Source organism: Salmo salar, chromosome ssa11 (assembly GCF_905237065.1).
Source record: "Salmo salar chromosome ssa11, Ssal_v3.1, whole genome shotgun sequence".
Taxonomy (NCBI): domain Eukaryota; kingdom Metazoa; phylum Chordata; class Actinopteri; order Salmoniformes; family Salmonidae; genus Salmo; species Salmo salar.
Window position 1 is genome coordinate 66,081,604 of NC_059452.1, and position 19,881 is coordinate 66,101,484.

General features: G+C 43.7%; 1 protein-coding gene across 6 annotated transcripts in view; it reads left to right on the plus strand.

Moving 5' to 3' along the window:
* The window catches only part of arhgef28a (Rho guanine nucleotide exchange factor (GEF) 28a), a 107,575-nt gene that overhangs the window by 8,901 nt on the left and 78,793 nt on the right, over positions 1-19,881 (plus strand). For 5 of the 6 annotated variants that reach the window (XM_014128070.2, XM_014128071.2, XM_045689857.1 and 2 more), the window contains exons 2-6: positions 173-216; positions 12,841-12,991; positions 13,391-13,801; positions 18,077-18,260; positions 18,472-18,661. In XM_014128070.2, coding sequence (XP_013983545.2) covers positions 184-216; positions 12,841-12,991; positions 13,391-13,801; positions 18,077-18,260; positions 18,472-18,661 — 969 coding nt within the window. In that variant the 5' untranslated portion in view covers positions 173-183. The remainder of the gene's footprint in view (positions 1-172; positions 217-12,840; positions 12,992-13,390; positions 13,802-18,076; positions 18,261-18,471; positions 18,662-19,881) is intronic. The other variant, XM_045689859.1, reaches the window with a different exon arrangement.

Consider the following 19,881-nt stretch of genomic DNA (forward strand, 5'->3'; position numbering starts at 1 on the left):
TGGACAAAATCTGGGATATATTTTCATGGCATGCTGATCATTGTTTTGATGATTACAGTGTGTCGTTAATCAGATTTATGCAGGGTTGTTGTTACATATTGGTTATTACAGTTGTACTATGGTTGTAATAATATATATGACCGTGCCACTTTTCTTCTTATTGTTTCATCAGATGCTCAGAACATGGAGCTGAACAGAGGAGAAGTGCCTCTATATGTAAGCACTGCTATACTGTTGTTCATTCTCTGTGTGTGTGTGTGTGTGTGTCCTACATGAGTGTGACTACCTGTAATGTTTCTCCTCAGCTACCTCTCTCTCTATGCCCTTTCATTTTCCCTCTCTCCGTTTCCTCTCTCTCCGTCTCTCTCCGTTCCCTGTTTCTCCCTCCGGTTGGTGGTTGACTGACTGGCGTTGTGTTGAGGTTGGGCTGCAGGTGAAATCTAACCCTGGTGTGTTACACTCCCCTGGGATAGAAACCTTTTACATCCGGCCTGGTCTCCTACTGAGACCACTAAAAGCCCATTCTTTTATACGTGTGTGTGTGAGAGACAGCATGTGTGTGTTTGATAAATAGTGTGCTCAAGTGGTAAGGAAATAGGGCCCAGTAAAAGAGAGAATGACAACTATAAAAGATGAATGTATTGTTTATTGGTTCTGAGCAGGTAGGCCCAGACCTGACTGTCTATATGTTTATTCTAAAGGTCAGTACATGTGTTTTCTATTTGAGGTGAATTAGGAGTGGGTTTTCAGAAGGTCATTTTAAAGCTTCTCATTTATTTTCATTAAATGTGTAATGACTCGCTCTCTTACTCTCCTCTCTTACTCTCTCTCTTCCCCTCACTCTAATACTGCCTTTTTTTCTCTCCCTCTTCTCCTGTGTGGTAGAATCCTGGGTGGGCCAGCCAGCCGGCTGGCCGGCCAGTCGCTGAAGTTTTGCCAGATTTCTGGACAGAGTGAGAGTAGAGTATCAGTTTGTTTTTTTACTAGTTTACCAGTGTTTCAGAGTTGACCTGAAGACGTTTTATTTCTGTTATTGAGAGCCTGGTCGCCTGTTTGATCTGTAAATCTGGCCGCAATAAGCAGTCACTGGGTCACATGGAACACGCAACATTCATGATTCATATCCTAGTTTTCTCTTGTTGTTTAGACCGTTATCTCTGATTACAGAACTTAAATTCTCTAGTGAGCCGTGACGTTTTTACAACAGTACTTTGAAGTACTCACAGATACTCACTTACTCTTACTAGAGTTGACTAGGTTTTACCATGTTTCAGTTTAACTCTCACTGGTATATGTCTGTATGGCCAGAAATGTACCATAAAGGTTGAACCTACACATCTGTCTTACAAGGTGAAGTGTAGTCTCCACCCTAAGGTCATAGCTCTGCCTCTGCAGCACGGCTCCTCTCACCTCTGAATGAGAGCCAGACTTAAATGCTCTGCTTTGTGGATGTAAGCTGTGCTATATTTCACTCATTTAAAGAGTTATTATAACTGGCCTGTAAAAGTTTTATGGTGTAGCGGACCTGCACAAAGACAACATAGAGCCTTGCCTCTCACCACACCAGAAAGTCCACAATCAGTACAATGAACAAACGGTAGTATTGATAGAAGTTCTCACTGTGTAACTACCTGTGTCTGGTCTGAAGAGGTGGTTTGTGGTTTGTGCTGTGTGTGGAACCTTCAGACTGCGATTTACTGAGTTTGAATGAGATGAAGTGTGTGTGTGTTTTGGGGTGTGTGTGTGTGTGTGGTATGTGTGAGGTGATCTGGCAGTGCTTTTGTTGGCTGGCTATGAGAGATTACCAGGTAGACGACTGGCAGACCGCTGGTGATTTGCGTTAGCGGAGGAGAATGTGAGGGATTCTATTTAAGTGATAATGCCAGAGAAGCCGTTGTTGGGTGGATATATTGCCACGGGTGTTGTGCGGCCCGAGACGAAGTCGAGCCAATATATCCTCCAAACACCAGCTTCAAGGGCGTTAGCACTTTTATGCAACATATTTTCATTAAAAACGTTATTTTGATGAATTTATTCCTGCCATTTCATCCTTCCACAAGATATAGTCCCGACACAAATCTAGGGTTGCTACCCAAGCCGGCTGGTTGTTCGTTCTATCGGTTCGGTTGCCAGAGACGCGACTCAGTCATTAAGTCTTTTTGTTCTGTATCTATGGATGCAACCCAGTCGTTTGTCCTAAAAGTTCTATTGCCATACAGGCTGGCAACGTTCTTATCCCTTGCTTACTAGCTAGCCAACTACGGCAAACTTACAGTCATGTCAAACAGTGCAGCCAGAATAACAAAAAAGTATCTGCATTTGCATAAGCTGTTTTCTAGTGACATTTATTTGCATACATCCATAACAATGAGCTAAAGATGCACGATTTCACCTGGCTCTCTCGCCAGGACACTGTTGTTCAGAGGAGTTAGCCAACAACACAGCTAACGCAATAACTTCAAACTGAAGCTGGAAAGACTGCAAACTAGCTGCACTTCGTTTCGTTTTACCTGTTTTTTCTATTGATATTTCTTTGTATATATAAAAATTATGCTGATTTATGATTTCGACTGGCTGAGAAAAGCTGCCTGCCTGTCTGTGTCATCCCGACTCCTGAAACTTTCATACAATGCCACAGCTGGAGATCGAATTTGAATCTTGAAACAATATTGCAAATGTCAGAGAGACAGACAGCAAGGTCTCCGCTGTTGAAAACTACATGTTAGTCTAAAAGAAATATGAGATAATGTCTAGATGCTTTTTATAGTGGAGATCAAGTTTATACATTTCCTGGCTGGGCTGATGAGACAGTGGATATGCGCAGTCAGATGGAACAGAGTAAATAGGTATTTTAATTTAATAGACTTAGCCGGTGGTAACTTGTGGAACAGACACCGGCTGGAATGCAGTTGTAACCAATCAGCATTCAGGATTAGACCCACCCATTGTATAGAAATAGTTAATTACAGGGGGGGAAAAAGTATTTGATCCCCTGCTGATTTTGTGCGTTTGCCCACTTACAAAGAAATGATCAGTCTATAATTTTAATGGTAGGTTTATATGAACAGTGAGAGACAGAATAACAACAAAAAAATCCAGAAAAACGCATGTCAAAAATGTTATAAAATGACTTGCATTTTAATGAGGGAAATAAATATTTGACCCCTCTGCAAAACATGACTTAGTTCTTGGTGGCAAAACCCTTGTTGGCAATCAGAGGTCAGACGTTTCTTGTAGTTGGCCACCAGGTTTGCACACATCTCAGGAGGGATTTTGTCCCACTCCTCTTTGCAGATGTTGTCGAAGTCATTAAGGTTTCGAGGCTGACGTTTGGCAACTCGAACCTTCAGCTCCCTCCACAGATTTTCTATGGGATTAAGGTCTGGAGACTGGCTAGGCCACTCCAGGACCTGAATGTGCTTCTTCTTGAGCCACTCCTTTGTTGCCTTGGCCGTGTGTTTTGGGTCATTGTTACGCTGGAATACCCATCCACGACCCATTTTCAATGCCCTGGCTGTGGGAAGGAGGTTCTCACCCAAGATTTCACAGTACATGGCCCCGTCAAATGATGCGGTGAAGTTGTCCTGTCCTCCAAAGCATAATGTTTCCACCTCCATGTTTGACGGTGGAGATGGTGTTCTTCGGGTCATAGGCAGCATTCCTCCTCCTCCAAACACGGCGAGTTGAGTTGATGCCAAAGAGCTCCATTTTGGTCACATCTGACCACAACACTTTCACCAGTTGTCCTCTGAGTCATTCAGATGTTCATTGGCAAACTTCAGATGTGCATGTAAATGTATTCTTGAGCAGGGGGACCTTGCGGGTGCTGCAGGATTTCAGTTCTTCACGGCGTAGTGTGTTACCAATTGTTTTCTTGGTGACTATGGTCCCAGCTGCCTTGAGATCATTGACAAGATCCTTCCGTGTAGTTCTGGGCTGATTCCTCACCGTTCTCATGATCATTGCAACTCCACGAGGTGAGATCTTGCATGGAGCCCCAGGCCGAGGGATATTGACAGTTCTTTTGTGTTTCTTCCATTTGCGAATAATCGCACCAAATGTTGTCACCTTCTCACCAAGCTGCTTGGCGATGGTCTTGTAGCCCATTCCAGCCTTGTGTAGGTCTACAATCTTGTCCCTGACATCCTTGGAGAGCTCTTTGGTCTTGGCCATGGTGGAGAGTTTGGAATCTGATTGATTGATTGCTTCTGTGGACAGGTGTCTTTTATACAGGTAACAAGCTGTGGTTAGGAGCACTCCCTTTAAGAGTGTGCTCCTAATCTCAGCTCGTTACCTTTATAAAAGACACCTGGGAGCCAGAAATCTTTCTGATTGAGAGGGGGTCAAATACTTATTTCCCTCATTAAAATGCAAATAAATTTATAACATTTTTGACATGCGTTTTTCTTGATATTTTTTTTGTTAGGTTTATTTGAACAGTGAGAGACAGAATAGTCTCTCACTGTTCAAATAAACCTAACAGTAAAATTATAGACTGATCATTTCTTTGTCAGTGGGCAAACATACAAAATCAGCAGGGGATCAAATACTTTTTTCCCCCACTGTATGATTATTTAGAACCACTTTTGTCAAGGGGAAATGAAAGGTATACATATTGGTGTGTGTTTGTGTGTGTATGTGTATCCCTGGTGCAACTATGCTTTGATAGAGGGGGTAAGAACTGCTGGTTGAGTCAGTATTAAAGTTTGGGTCTCTATCTACTGTACATACAGTTGTGGTTAATGATTACTGTAACCTCTTTGTTTTTAGCAGCGGTGGAAACGGTTGCAGAAGGGGGGGGGCATGGCTTAACTCTGTCCGGAATTGGCGACAGGGAATTATTCAAAATTATCCACAGATCTGAGCGAAAATGTTGCGGTGTGAAAAAATACTCTGATTGTGTAGCTTTTTATTTAGGTGATTTCTAGTTCTCAAAGATCATATAAAAAAATATTTAAGTCAATTATCTTTTCTAAATACTTTGTCTGGGATTACCGTAAATTCCGGACTATAAGCCGCAACTTTTTTCTCACGCTTTGAACCTCGCGGCTTAAACAACGACGCGGCTAATAAATGGATTTTTCCCGCTTTCAATTTATTTTATTTTTTTTAAAACACATTCTGTGACGTGCTCAGTTTTTTGGCGGCATGAAGCTTTCATTAGACCAATGAAATTGCCGAACGGGTTAAGGTCAAACAACTTTTTTGTTTACTGTTTAGATTAAATCGAGCACTCTCAAACTTATTACGGTAGTCATTTTGTCACCCTCATCATGGCAAAGACATGGAGAAATGCATATGATGCAGCTTTCAAGTTGAAGGCGATTGATCTGGCTGTTGGAAAAGGAAATAGAGCTGCTGCACGGGAGCTTGGTCTTAATGAGTCGATGATAAGACGTTGGAAACAGCAGCGTGAGGAATTGACTCAGTGCAAAAAGACAACTAAAGCTTACTGCTAATTTTTTATTTTTTGTTACAAGCCGTGTTTCGTTAAAGCCTATTTATTTATGTTACAAGCCGTGTTTCGTTAAAGCCTATTTATTTTTGTTACAAGCCGTGTTTCGTTAAAGCCTGTGTAAAGTTCATTTGTTTCAATGTACCGGTAGGCACCTGCGGCTTATAGACATGTGTGGCTTATTTATGTACAAAATAATATATATTTTTAAATTCAGTGGGTGCGGCTTATATTCAGGAGCGCTTAATAGTCCGGAAATTACGGTAGTTATTTAACTGTACACTGAAAGCATTTTTCCATCCCAAAAATGGCTTTTAAACAAATAAATAAAAAAATATATATTTGGTGTGGCCGCCGCTAAATTAATACAGGGGAAACACTGAATCTTTTAGTGTATCAGATAATGAAGTTCATGTTTTTGCCATGCCTGGTTTACCAAACTGGGATTAACAGGAAAGTCTCACCATGTCTTTCCTCTATCACTGGATGATATGAAGCTCAAAGTAGAGCAATAGATGTCACGCCCTGATCTGTTTCACCTGTCCGTGATTGTCTCCACCCCCCTCCAGGTGTCGCCCATCTTCCCCATTATCCCCTTTGTATTTATACCTGTGTTCTCTGTTTAAAAATGTTTGTACAAACTGGCCATGACTGACCCAACACACTTGGACCAGCTCCGCAACGCCATCTCCTCCCAAGGAGCCACCATTGGTAGGCACAAGGAGTTGCTTCGCGGCCTGATGGAAGGGTTCCAGGCCATGGCCGAACGTCACGACCTAGTTTTGGACGCATTGCGGGAGCAATTCCGTGTGTTGCCTACTAGGCAGTCTACCACAACGGTAACCTCCCAGCCCCTCAGTAACCTGGCTGGTAGCAGCGCCGTCACCCAGGTTTCCCAGGAACCCCACTTACCTCCCCCGGAGCGCTACGATGGAGATTCCAGAACCTGCCGGGCCTTTCTCTCCCAGTGCTCCCTTGTTTTCGAGCTGTAGCCTATTTCGGTCCCCTCGAACCGCTCGAGGATAGCGTACATCATTATGCTGATGTCAAGGAATGTTAGAGCACTGGACGGGCGCTCTATAGGCTGGGTCACCCACCATACCACCCCCATCAACCTACGAGTGTCGGGAACCACAGTGAGACGATCCAATTCCTGCTAACTGAGTCTCAGCAGGTTCCTGTGGTATTGGGATTCTCTTGGCTCCAGCGACACAATCCCTCGATTGACTGGTCTACTGGTGCCATCATCGGCTGGAGCCCGTTCTGCCACACTCATTGCCTGAAATCAGCTCTGCCTTCCCCGGGATGTCTTCCTGGGTGCTTGGAAATTGCACCGGATCTCTCTGCCATTCCTGTGGAGTACCAGGACCTCCGGGAGGGGTTCAGTAAGGCCCGGGCCACTTCACTTCCGCAACACCAACAAGTAACCAAGGATGTTAAGCCGGATGCTCTGACACGCCGCTATAGCCCCGCGGCTACACCCCCGGAAGCCGAGACCTTTCCCCCCTGCTCCAAGATCATTAGCCCCTCTGCTGTTCATCCTCTGTTGCCCTGTACCCTCCGTATACTTCCTACTTTTCAGGTGTCTAGATGTAAACCCATGTCTCACAGCCCTTCGCTAGGTGGCGTCCCTAGAGGGTGGGTACTGTCACGCCCTGATCTGTTTTACCTTTCCTTGTGATTGTCTCCACCCCCCTCCAGGTATCGCCCATCTTCCCCATTATCCCCTGTGTATTTATACCCATGTTCTCTGTTTGTCTGTTGCCAGTTCGTCTTGTTTGTCAAGTCAACCAGCGTTTTTCTCAGCTCCTGCTTTTCCCCATTCTCTCTTTTTCTCGCCCTACTGGTTTTGACCCTTGCCTGGTTTTGACCCCCGCCTGTCTGACCACTCTGCCTGCCCCTGAGCCTGCCTGTCGTCCTGTATCTTGGCCCCACCCCTCTGAATTATCGACCCCTGCCTGCCTTGACCTGTCATTGCCAGCCCCTGTTGCTGTAATAAACATTGTTACTTCAACACAGTCTGCACTTGGGTCTTACCTGAAACGTTATAATAGAGGCCTTTTGGATGCAAGCAACTATGATAAAACACATTAAGTCTACTACATAATGTGTGTTGCTACATTGCACAGAAGACCCGCTAATACAATTCTAATCTTCTGCACCAATCATCCAGTGCAATAGCCTTGGGACAAGGTTTTTAAAGACTTACATTTAGACATGATGGTAACTTTCAATTTTGTGTATCGTTCTTCATACATGGTACCAGTAGGTTTGCACCAAAAAATTCAGGTTACTTTAACAAATAAGTCCCTATAATGCTTATGATGCCATGCGAGTTTGAGTGTCAGTCATTTTGACTTTTACATTAATGTGTCATTAGTGTGCTAGAATTGTTCAGAGGTATGTGGCTCAGGCAGTGTACTGTAACATTTCTCTGTTCCGATGTGCGCACACACACACAAAGCCACCCTGAAGGCCTCAGTGGGATTCACATTCTGGAATGTACATTAAGGTTCCCTTTGCCTTGTCATGTGCATAGGTATAAAACACTGTTTTATATCTATGGTCATATGTGTCTTCCTTATCGTTCTGGAATTATTTTTGTTTGTTTGTTTGGCTTGATTGATTGTCATTGAGTAATCTTGAAATGCTTTTGGGTGTAGGATACTCATATATATTTTTTTTTAACCTTTTATTTAACTAGGCAAGTCAGTTAAGAACAGATTCTTATTTTCAATGACGGCCTAGGAACAGTGGGTTAACTGCCTTGTTCAGGGCAGAACGACAGATTTTTACCTTGTCAGCTCGGGGATTCTTCGATCTTTCGGTTACTAGTCCAACGCTCTAACCACTAGGCTACCTGCCGCCCCAGAGGTAGCCTGCTGTATAGGTGCTGAAAGTTGGTATGGCAGTTGAAATGTCAGAGTTCTATGTTGGAATGGCAGAGTTCTAAGCACTCTGGCCTCAGATCTTTGATGTATCAATGGCGCCGGAGAAGAAGGCTGATGTTTTACGTGTCCCCAACCGATTGGGCTTTTTGTTTGTTTATTTGCAACTTATTTTTTAACTTATTTTGTACATAATTTTGCCGATACCGTCTCTTATGACCGAAAATAGTTTCTGGACATCAGGACTGTGATTACTCACCACGGACTGTCAGAATCCTTTTTTCCTTTAACGAGTCTGACGAGCCCGACACAAATTTAATTACGACTTTCTCAGGAACAGGCCAGATCCCCATGATTTGCGTGAAGAAGAGGCGGAGAAAAGGGGCTAGAGGGTGGGCTGCCTTCTGAGCATTCGTAGACGATCGAATAAACCCCCACTTCCTTCCATTCTGCTAGCAAACGTGCAATCTTTGGAGAATAAAATCAATGACCTACGCGGAAGATTAAACTACCAACGGGACATTCAAAAATGTAATATCTTATGCTTCACAGAGTCGTGGCTGAATGACGACACTATCAAAATACAGCTGGCTGGTTATACGCTGTACCGGCAGGATAGAACAGTGGTGTCTGGTAAGACAAGGGGCGGCGGACGATGTATTTTTGTAAATAACAGCTGGTGCACGATATCTAAGGAAATCTTGAGCTATTGCTTGCCTGAGGTAGAGTATCTCATGATAAGCTGTAGACCACACTATCTACCTAGAGAGATTTCATCTGTATTTTCGTAGTTGTTTACATACAACCACAGACTGAGGCTGGCACTAAGACAGATGAGCTGTATTCCGCCATAAGCAAATAAGAAAATGCTCACCCAGAGGCGGTGCTCCTAGTAGCCGGGGACTTTAATGCAGGGAAACTTAAATCCGTTTTACCTAATTTCTATCAGCATGTTAAATGTGCAACCAGAGGGAAAAAAACTCTGGACCACCTTTACTCCACACACAGAGACGCATACAAAGCTCTCCCTCGCCCTCCATTTGGCAAATTTGACCATAATTATATCCTCCTGATTCCTGCTTACGAGCAAAAATGAAAGCAGGAAGCACCAGTGACTAGATAAATAAAAAAGTGGTCAGATAAAGCAGATGCTAAGCTACAGGACTGTTTTGCTACCACAGACTGGAATATGTTCCGGGATTCCTCCGATGGCATTGAGGAGTACACCACATCAGTCATTGGCTTCATTAATAAGTGCATCGATGACATCATCCCCACAGTGACTGTGAGTACATAACCCAACCAGAAGCCATGGATTACAGGCAACATCCGCACTGAGCTAAAGGCTAGAGCTGCCACTTTCAAGGAGCGGTACTTTAACCTGGAAGCTTATAAGAAATCCCACTATGCCCTCCGACGAACCATCAAACAGGCAAATCCTCAATACAGGACTAAGATTGAATCGTACTAAACCGACTCTGACGCTCGTCGCATGTGGCTGGTCTTGCAAACCATTACCGACTACAAAGAGAAGCACAGCCGAGAGCTGCCCAGTGACACGAGCCTACCAGACGAGCTAAATTACTTCTAAGCTCACTTCGAGGCAAATAACACTGAAACATGCATGAGAGCACCAGCTGTCCTGGAAGACTGTGTGATCACGCTCTCTGCAGCTGATGTGAATAAGACCTTTAAACAGGTCAACAATCACAAGGCCACAGGGCCAGACGGATTACCAGGACGTGTACTGCGAGCATGCGCTGACCAACTGTCAAGTGTCTTCACTGACATTATCAACCTCTCCCTGTCCGAGTCTGTAATACCAACATGTTTTAAGCAGACCGCCATAGTGCCTGTGCCCAAGAACACTAAGGTAACCTGCCTAAATGACTACCAACCCGTAGCACTCACATCTGTAGCCATGAAGTGCTTTGAAAGGCTGACCATGGCTCACATTAACACCATTATCCCAGAAACCCTAGACCCACTTCAATTTGCATACCTCCCCAACAGATCCACAGATGCAATCTTTATTGCACTCCACACTGCCCTTTCCCACCTGGACAAAAGGAACACCTATGTGAGAATGCCTATTCATTGACTACAGCTCAGCGTTCAACACCATAGTGCCCTCAAAGCTCATCAATAAGCTAAGGACCCTGGGACTAAACACCTCCCTCTGCAACTGGATCCTGGACTTCCTGACGGGCTGCCCCCAGGTGGTAAGGGTAGGTAACACACATCTGCCACACTGATCCTCAACACAGGGGCCCCTCAGGGGTGTGTGCTCAGTCCCCTCCTGTATTCCCGGTTCACTCATGACTGCACGGCCAGGCACGACACCAACATCATAAATAATTTTGCCGATGACACAACAGTGGTAGGCCTGATCACCGACAACAATGAGAGCCTATAGGGAGGAGGTCAGAGGGGTGCCAGGACAACAACCTATCCCTCAACGTGATCAAGACAAAGGAGATGATTGTGAACCAAAGGAAAAAGAGGACCGAGCACGCCCCCTTTCTCATCAAAAGGGCTGCACTGGAGCAGGTTGAGAGCTTCAAGTTCCTTGGTGTCCATATCACCAACAAACTAACATGGTCCAAGCACACCAAGACAGTCTTGAAGAGGGCACGACAAAACCTATTCCCTCTCAGGAGACTGAAAAGATTTGGCATGGGTCCTCAGATCATCAAAAGGTTCTACAGCTGCACTATTGAGAGCATCCTGACCAGTTGCATCACTGCCTGGTATGGTAACTGCTCGGCCTCCGACCGCAAGGCACTACAGAGGGTAATGCAAACTGCCCAGTACATAACTGGGGCCAAGTTTCCTGCCATCTGCCATCCAGGACCTCTATACCAGACGGTGTCAGAGGAAGGCCCTAAAAATTGTCAAAGACTCCTGCCACCCCAGTCATAGACTGTTCTCTCTGTTACTGCACGGCAAGCGGTACCGGAGCACCAAGTCTAAGTCCAAGAGGCTTCTAAACAGCTTCTACCCCCAAGCCATAAGACTCCTGAACATCTAATCAAATGGATACCCAGACTATTTGCCCCCCCCCCCCCCTTTTTACAACCCTGCTACTCTCTGTCGTTATCGTCTATGCATTGTCACTTTAAATAACTCTACCTACATGTACATATTATCTCAACTAACCGGTGCCCCCACTCATTGACTCTGTACCGGTGCCCCCTGTATATAGTCTCGCTATTGTTATTTTACTGCTGCTCTTTAATTGCTTGTTTCTTTTATTTCTTATTCTTGTCCTTTATTTTTTTAAACTGCATTGTTGGTTAGGGGCTCGTAAGTAAGCATTTCACTGTGAGATCTACACCTGTTGTATTCGGCGCATGTGACTAATAAAATTTGATTTGATTTCATCAAAGCTGACCCACGAAGTCACTTGTTTTTAATAAGGGCCATTCAGATCAGTCCTATTATGATTCTGTAAGAGGATTAGAACCTGTTTCTCTACTTCGGGTCTACTATGCACTTCAGTGAATAGCAGAACACAGCTCCACTAGTTGTTATTGTACATTATTGAAAGACCAGGGAAGTTAAACTAGGCGGTTGCGTGTGAGTGCGCTTGTTTGTGTGGGTGCACGCGTGCACTTGTATGTGTGGGTGAGTCCTGTCAGCATATCAGATGTGACTTCTTTTTTTCGAAATCATTCTTGTTTTGAGGCTAATAGGCTGTTTATTCAGGCCACTTGCTGTTGAACTTGTTGTTGTTGCAGTAGCTCAGGGCAGGCTCCCCTGACGTCACCTGTGTGTGTGCGGATCACTCAGAAAGAAGATCATGCTACAGAGCCCTGATCTAATGACTCCTGATCCCCCAAGAGACCACAGATGGGTTAGCGTGACCTGGCTGTTGTTGTTTTCATCAACATCATGAGAGCGTTAAGTTAAAAGTCATGTTGGTTATAGGCTTTAGAAAAATAGGCTATAATCAGGATGTGGCAGGCATGGAGGTTGGAGCAGGGCAAAGGCCATTGGATCCACATTGGGGATCGACCTATTCGGATATAGCTGATTCCCACGGGCAGCGCTGGTTTCCGGCTCTGCTTGGCCCAATTTCGGATGTGGCGTACAGTGCGTTTTCGTCAATTCCTGTGTAATATTAGGTTGCTTCTTGTGTAAATATTTTCCGTCTGGATTTTAATGATTTGTAGTTCTTCAATCAAAGTCGCGAGAGTACGACTCCCCATAATTGTATTGTACCTTGTTTCTTTCCTTCAGAGAACAGTAGTTATAGTCCATAATGTAACGTTATGAATGGTGGCCTTGATGAACAGTCACTGGAATGTGTTGATGCGCTGTCTATCTTCTTCTCATTTTCTGTTCTTCTCTCTAGATAGAAAACCAATGAAACCATAATGTGACATCACACAGTAAAACCCTTTTTCCACCCACCCCCTTTCTCTCCCTTTGTCGTTCTCTCTCGTTCTCTCTCTCTCGTTCTCTCTCTCTCTTTCTGTCGATCTCTCTTCTCAGGGACAATTGGAAGTGTGTGCTGTTCTGCAGGTTCCAGATCTAGAACCAGAACAGACAGAGTTCTATGTGGTTTTAGAAGGTTCCAGACTAGCCCATGTTACTGTAGGGAAAAGAACAGAGGATGGAAAGTCTCTGTGCTTCACTGTTCCAGGTGAGTCCCACAATTCCTGGTGCCCATTGATCCCAGATCAGTCTGACAGTCACACACAGGGCTACTGACTGAGGTTAGAACAGAACCCTTAGTTTGATACAGGGTCATTGCCTCCAGTTATCATTAGTTCCCCTTTTATTCAAATTTTAGGTCATAAATAACATGGATTCTAATAAAGTCAGATGTATTCATAGGAGTAGTTTGCCTAACTTAATGAAGACCATGTTGGTCCAAACATTGTTGCTAGATCACAAGCTTCAATAGAAATCATGTTTGGGAGCAGAAAACTATTCTTGTCTTATTGTGTCCATATTAGGACAGCCTCGGTGTCAGCAGGACTCTCAGACCATATTGTCATATTCCATCATCAGTCGCCTGTTCGTCTCCTCTCCTCCACAGGTCATGACCTTCAGGAGACTGTCTCTGTCACAGCGTATTGCCACACAGAGGGCAGAGCCAAGCCCTGTGGAGGCGGGGCCTCGCTGGACTACGTCTGTGATTTGCCACAGGAAGTGGCCGAGTACCTGCTAGCCAATAGCGACTGTCTGAGTCCCCAGAGCCACCTGGAGGTCCTGAGGAGGGTTTCAGCAGCTCCAGGGGAGGGGAACATGAAGGGAGACAGGAGTGCTGGCTCAGGAGAGCACTATCTGGGGAAGAGAGACCAGGAGGATGGCTATGTGGGTGGGAGACCCAGACCTGATCCAGAGGTGGAGTGTCGTCTCAGGGAGATGGATGAGAGGATAACCCAGGCCATGGCCAACCTGGACTACCCTCTGGAGTGGAGCGGCAAGGCCAGCCAACCTAGAGAAGGTAACTAGCTATCCTAGTTATCCACTTAGCCAATAGGCCTATGTCATATAGATTACAGTCAGTAACAGGTAAGGAAGATATGCCCCAAGACAGTTATCCCTGTTCAGAAAGATAAATAATTATTGAAATGAAACAATGAAAACAATAGCTTCTGTATAGGCTACACAGACGTATTCAGATGAATGCCATCATTTTTCAGTCATAACATTTCAGATAGTGCCATGTAATGTGTTCACACACAGAACAACACTCACTTAACTCAACTTGTACTTACTGTGGCTGGTGCCATGGAACCATGGTAAGGGCAATAATGCAGACTACACATACTCTCTTTCAATGTGCTTATGTCATGTTCATTGTCACATGAGCGTTTTATATGGTGTTACATTGTCTCTACAAGTAAGGGAGGAAATACTATAGACAGACATCATCTCTGGTGCCAGCCTGTTTCTGCATGCAACACAACAACAATGCCACATGGATAACTTGCCAAACAGGTCAACAGAACCAGCAGTCTGGCAGAGACAGACTGGCACCACTATGGCCAGATTCAAACGAAAGCCTACATGCACACAAAACTCATTATCAAAACTCGTTATTTAACTTTATCAAGCTAGTGAAAGCACAAGGATCGTGATAACATTAGTTTGGACTGTGTGTGTCATACTGAGAAGGGAAGAGTGAAGGGGGATAGAGAAAAGCACTCCATTCTAGCCACAGACCAAGTTCACCCACAGCTTCTTACGTAAGAGGGGGGGGATTGTGTTTTGTAAATTGTGCTCTTCAATGCTTGCCCGTCTCATCGGAAAGGTCGCGTATTGTCTGTGTGCCTGAGTGTTGGTCTCCACTACGGGACAGGAATCTCAGTACGCTCCGTCTTTCTCGCTCTTTCTCCTTTTCACATTCTCTGTCTCTCTCTCTCTGTCTTTCTCTCTCTATAAATATAATTTGAAGCTTTTGCAAATGAGACAAACATCTGCGGCTCTATTTTTGCTTCCGCTAAGGAGGCGCAAATGTCAAACACATATTAGTTTGCAATTTTGTCACGTAAAAATGGGCATTTTCCAGCCCTTACGCCAGGTTCGGCAATTTACCTGACTAACATCAACTCGCTGGCGCTGAGGTAGGAGGGTTGGGAATATCTGAGGTGTCCTTAAAAACAAGCGCAGAAGTGACATTTTCATGCAGCGCTAATGGGAAATTTTAAGGTCCACAAAAAGCAGGTCTTAATGTTCACGCAGTTGATAATGTTGCAGCCTATCCAGCCATGACACACAGTGCCCACGGAACGAGAGATGTGCCTTTTGTGCCGGTGAATCTCGTATTAGAAACATAAAAAATAAATGATAGGTTTCCCCCCCCCATTTCGTTTAATTTAATTAAAAACAAGCATAACCTACCCTCTCCTTAATCAAGGCTTGCTTAGTAGCTTCTCATAAGTGCTTTTTTTTAATCCTGGCCATGCATTAGCCAAGCAGCCTATAAATAAAGAGGTTTTAAATGGTCTACTGAAAGGTTTTTGCCCTCATGCTTTTTAATGATTCACAATTCACATACCTGCGTACTTCATTCCACTTAAGCTACCCGTCCCCATTTTCAAAGAGCGCCTCTCGTCCGATTACCAAAGACACGCTCTTCCAAACTATTCAGTCCTCCTGTAATGCCATGTCAAAGGCAGATTGTTTTTTGAATGTGCCTCAACGGTACAATTGACGATAGAATTGACAGGAGCCTAGTATTTTTTTTTTTTTTTGTCCTGCCCAATGCATTTGCCAAATAGCAGCCTATCAATAAAGGGTTTGGCTCATTTGACTTCTTTGAAATACATTTTAACCACCAAATCTTTATTCAAAGATCAAGTTTGGGAGCATCAAAACAGTGAGCTGACATTCTTTTTATCATTATTTTAGCCAGCTCCCGTTATAATTTTGGATGTGCGTAAAAGCCTCCAAAGTCGACCTTAATATTATATGCCCACGGGGACCAATTATGGTACCTATACCTGTCTTTAGACATACTGTAGCCTATTTAAAACAAGTTGTTTTGATTAGAATTTGATTAGAATTATTCACTCTTTTTTAAGCCTTATGAATAGTGAATTTAATCTTGCTTATTGACAATGTTCTGATAGTCCATGCCTCTGACATGGCAGATATAATGGAATGTACTGTAGGCCTCGCCCTTATCAGTGTGGATGTTAATTTTAACAATATATTTCCATATTGAAAGCCATGCAATTAGAACTACAATGTGGACTGCAAACATGTTAAACCTATTTAGCAAATATGGGATAGGCCAACATACATGTTGTTTCTGTAGGCTCTTTAACAAACTAGGCTATAAAGGATTAACATTCAAACTGGAGTTGATGACAACGCAATACATAAAAGACCCTAAATACTCAATTTTAAGCAACCACATATTTAGCCATGGAGCATGTTCTGACTGGCCAGTGAGGGGTCAAGCCTTGACACACCTACAACTTGTTTATTCATTAAAACCCAGCCTTTTCGCACCACCGCCAGCTACTGCGGCCATAATTCCGGTTGTGAAAATAGCTCAAATATTTATGGCACACCCCCGAACCTATAGCGCTAGTGCTAAGATTTAGCATTGCATTAGGTTTGTTAAAATAATGTCTCTAAGGACATTTTTTAATACATTTTCTTAGTTGACTGAACTTCGACGTGGAAGGTACAGTATTTTCCCCTCATTTACAGTTCTTGATCAAGTAATTGGGTCATGGTAATGTGGTACATCGTTAAGCATTTGTGGCACAGTATGAGTAACTGTGGGAACGAACACAGCGTGAGAAAGATATGGAGAGAACGTTCAAGTTTAGGACAGCGATTTAGAATGAAGAGATATAGACCTATCTCGATAGCAACTATAGCTTTCTTTCTTTGTCTTGCTGGAAAGTATAGAGGTTCAATGACCATTGACTGACCTATTTCCCCTCCTAAAAAATGTCATTCAGTGTGTGTAATCAAACACAACAAGGATGTGTGTGTGCCCTGCTCTGGGCTGCAGCCACCTGGTCCCTCCAACACACTGGCTTCATTAAAACATGCTGAGCAGGTTTAGAGGGTTACCGTATTTGTGTGTGTGTCTGGGCTCTTCTGATGATCTCTTGCTGGCTTCTGTCAATGTCATGATCAGGATGGGAATCCCTGTCACTCTCAATGTCTCATCTCTTCATTATGAGGAAGAGTTACTGAAGTTGCCTCTCAAATGACACCCCATTTCTGGTCATTAGTAGTGTACTAGATAGGGAACAGGGTGCCATTTGATATGCTGCCTGACTCAAACAGGGGTGAATTCTCCCAAGGACTTGTAGCTAACGTGGTACTTAATTTTTTCTCAATACCACAGCCCTAAGATACAAGCCAGTATAATTATATAATATAATAAACTAACACCAGTGTGACAAACCTGACCTGCTTTGTTGGTATGCATTCTCCATACAGTTTTATAGTCTAGATAGACTTCACACAGCATGACACACATCTGGATTGTGTGTTAGCTACAGTAGGCCTTCATACGGTACCATGTAGTTCTGTTCTTGTCTATTAATGTTCTGTATTATGTCATGTTTCATGTTTTGTGTGGACCCCAGGAAGAGTAGCTGCTGCTTTTACAATAGCTAACGGGGATCCTAATGAAATAGCAAATACCAAATGTATGTGTTCTAGCTACAGTGCATACCATCTATGTGCATACCATGTACTACTGTGTGTGTGCACAGTCAGAGTGTATTTCGGCATTCACACCTGACCTGGAGCCAGGATATGTGTGTTTAGGTCTAGAGAGTGGAGTATACACAATAAGTGTGGATGGTGAAGATATCGTGTGAAGGATAACAGGTTGAGTGATCTATAGTGGAGATGTAAGAGGCCACAATGTTCTTATACGGAGGGCTGGTCACCTCTGGCCTAAATACTGTCTGTATTCGTCTATTTTATGGAACACAGTGTTGTCTGTGTCTGCAATGTTATTAACATTGACTACCATGTTATTTTACCCCCTCTTACCTTCTCAATTCAATTGGCATGGGAAACATGTTTACATTACCAAAGCAAATACTAAAACAATAAACGTGTAAAAAATCTTCTGAAATTAACAGTAAACATTACACTCACAAAAGTTTAAAAGGTATAAAGGCATTTCAAATGTTATATTTTTAGCTATGTACAGTTTTTAAACAATGGGCGCATAGTTGAAGTATGGATATCAGGGGAAAATAAATAAATAAACTCTCTGTCTCTCTCTCTGCAGAGCACCAGCCCAGGGACACTCTCCTCCACCTCTCCGTGCGTCTGGGTTTGCTCTGTCTCTCCCGCTTCCTGATTGGCCAGCCCAGGGGTCAGAGGGCACTGACCCTGCCAAATGAGGAGGGGGCCACACCCCTCCAGCTGGCTCAGAACGGAGGAGACCACACCCTCTTTATGGCGCTTGCCACGTGAGTCTCCGCCTCTGCATCACAAAAGATTACATCATCATCATGTTTTTTTATTTATTGACTTCATTTTACCAGGTAAGTAATTGAGAACACAGTCTCTTTTGCCATAACGACCCAAGAGCAATGATTCGTGTGAGTGATTAATGTCATAAAAAAATTGCCAACTCAATCAGATAACTAACACATACCTTCCTACTTCACTTCCATACAGCCCCCCTGTCCCACAGAGGTCTCCCCCTGTCGGGGTGTGCTCCGTGTGGGCAGATAGGACTTGTGTGCTAAGGGTATGTCCTCGGTCTGGCACCCTTAACCTTACCTTCCTGGGGGGCCCTGAGAGCAGTGTTCTGGACAACATCCTGGTTCTCAGAGAAAAACTGACGGACCACAATATCCTCAGACAGGTGAGATCAGGGCCCGTATCCACAAAGCGTCTCAGATCACGTATCCACAAAGCGTCTCAGAGTAGGAGTGCTGAGGATCAATTTTGCCTTTTGGATCATAATGAATACGTTTATATGGACAGATCCTAGCTCCTACCCTGCAATGCTTTGTGGATATGGGCCCAGAATTCAGACCAGTGTTCAGTTTAGCTCAAGGTGTTTCAGGTGAGTCCAGTGGATTAGGGAGGAAAACATTGTGAAGATTTTGAGGAAAAACTAAAGCTGACTTAAACAAACTCCAAAACAAACTATTGGTGTTTGATCTGTCTAATACATGTTTTAACTAATCCACACATGATTGGTCTAGTTTTTGGACTTGTTCAAACCGGTGGATCTTTAATTACAGTTTGTAATGGGGATGTTACACACACTGAGTCGTAAACATGTGATCACTTAACTGTTGAATGACATAGATGCCACATAGTGACATGAATACGTCTGTTAAAAGATTAAGTTACATAATGTTGTTGTAGCCACCAATTGCTGCTGCTTGATTATAAAATAACTGGGAACATTCATAGGCAAATTGTAACTGTACACAGTGGTCAATTTATTAGGTACACCAACACGTTCACCAAAATGGTTCACTCCTGTAGACAGTGAGTCACATGTAGGGCTGTTATGGTGACCGTATTACCGCCACACCTGAGGTTACGAGTCATGATGGCAGTCAAATTCCATGTGACCGTTTAGTCACGGTAATTAGGCTTCTCCAAGCTCTGATGCTGCTGATGCTCATTAGTAGCCTACCAAACTTGCTAACAGCCTGGTACTCTGCACTCTATTGTCCTTCTAATCACACTGACATCAATGCAAATGTGTCGAAAATCTAATCAAACACTTTATGAGAGCCCATGAGCTCATGTTACGCAACATTTCTATAGGCTATGTAATTGTGCGAGAAAACAGAGTGATGGCCTCTATTAAAATGTGGATCCCATCAGCTTTCTATAGGCTAGAGCTACTATATTTATTTCTCAACCTTCATAATATTAAGCACATTGCTTCTCTTTACAACAGGAGTATAGCCTACCTGGCTGGCATGAAAATGAACCACGACAAAAGCGTTCTCCATTCGTTATTTAAGTGCATAGATGACATGTATTATTCTTCCCTGCCTCTGTTTTGATACAGGTGCATGGTAATGGTCCATTCTAAATCAAAGCTAATTTCACACATAT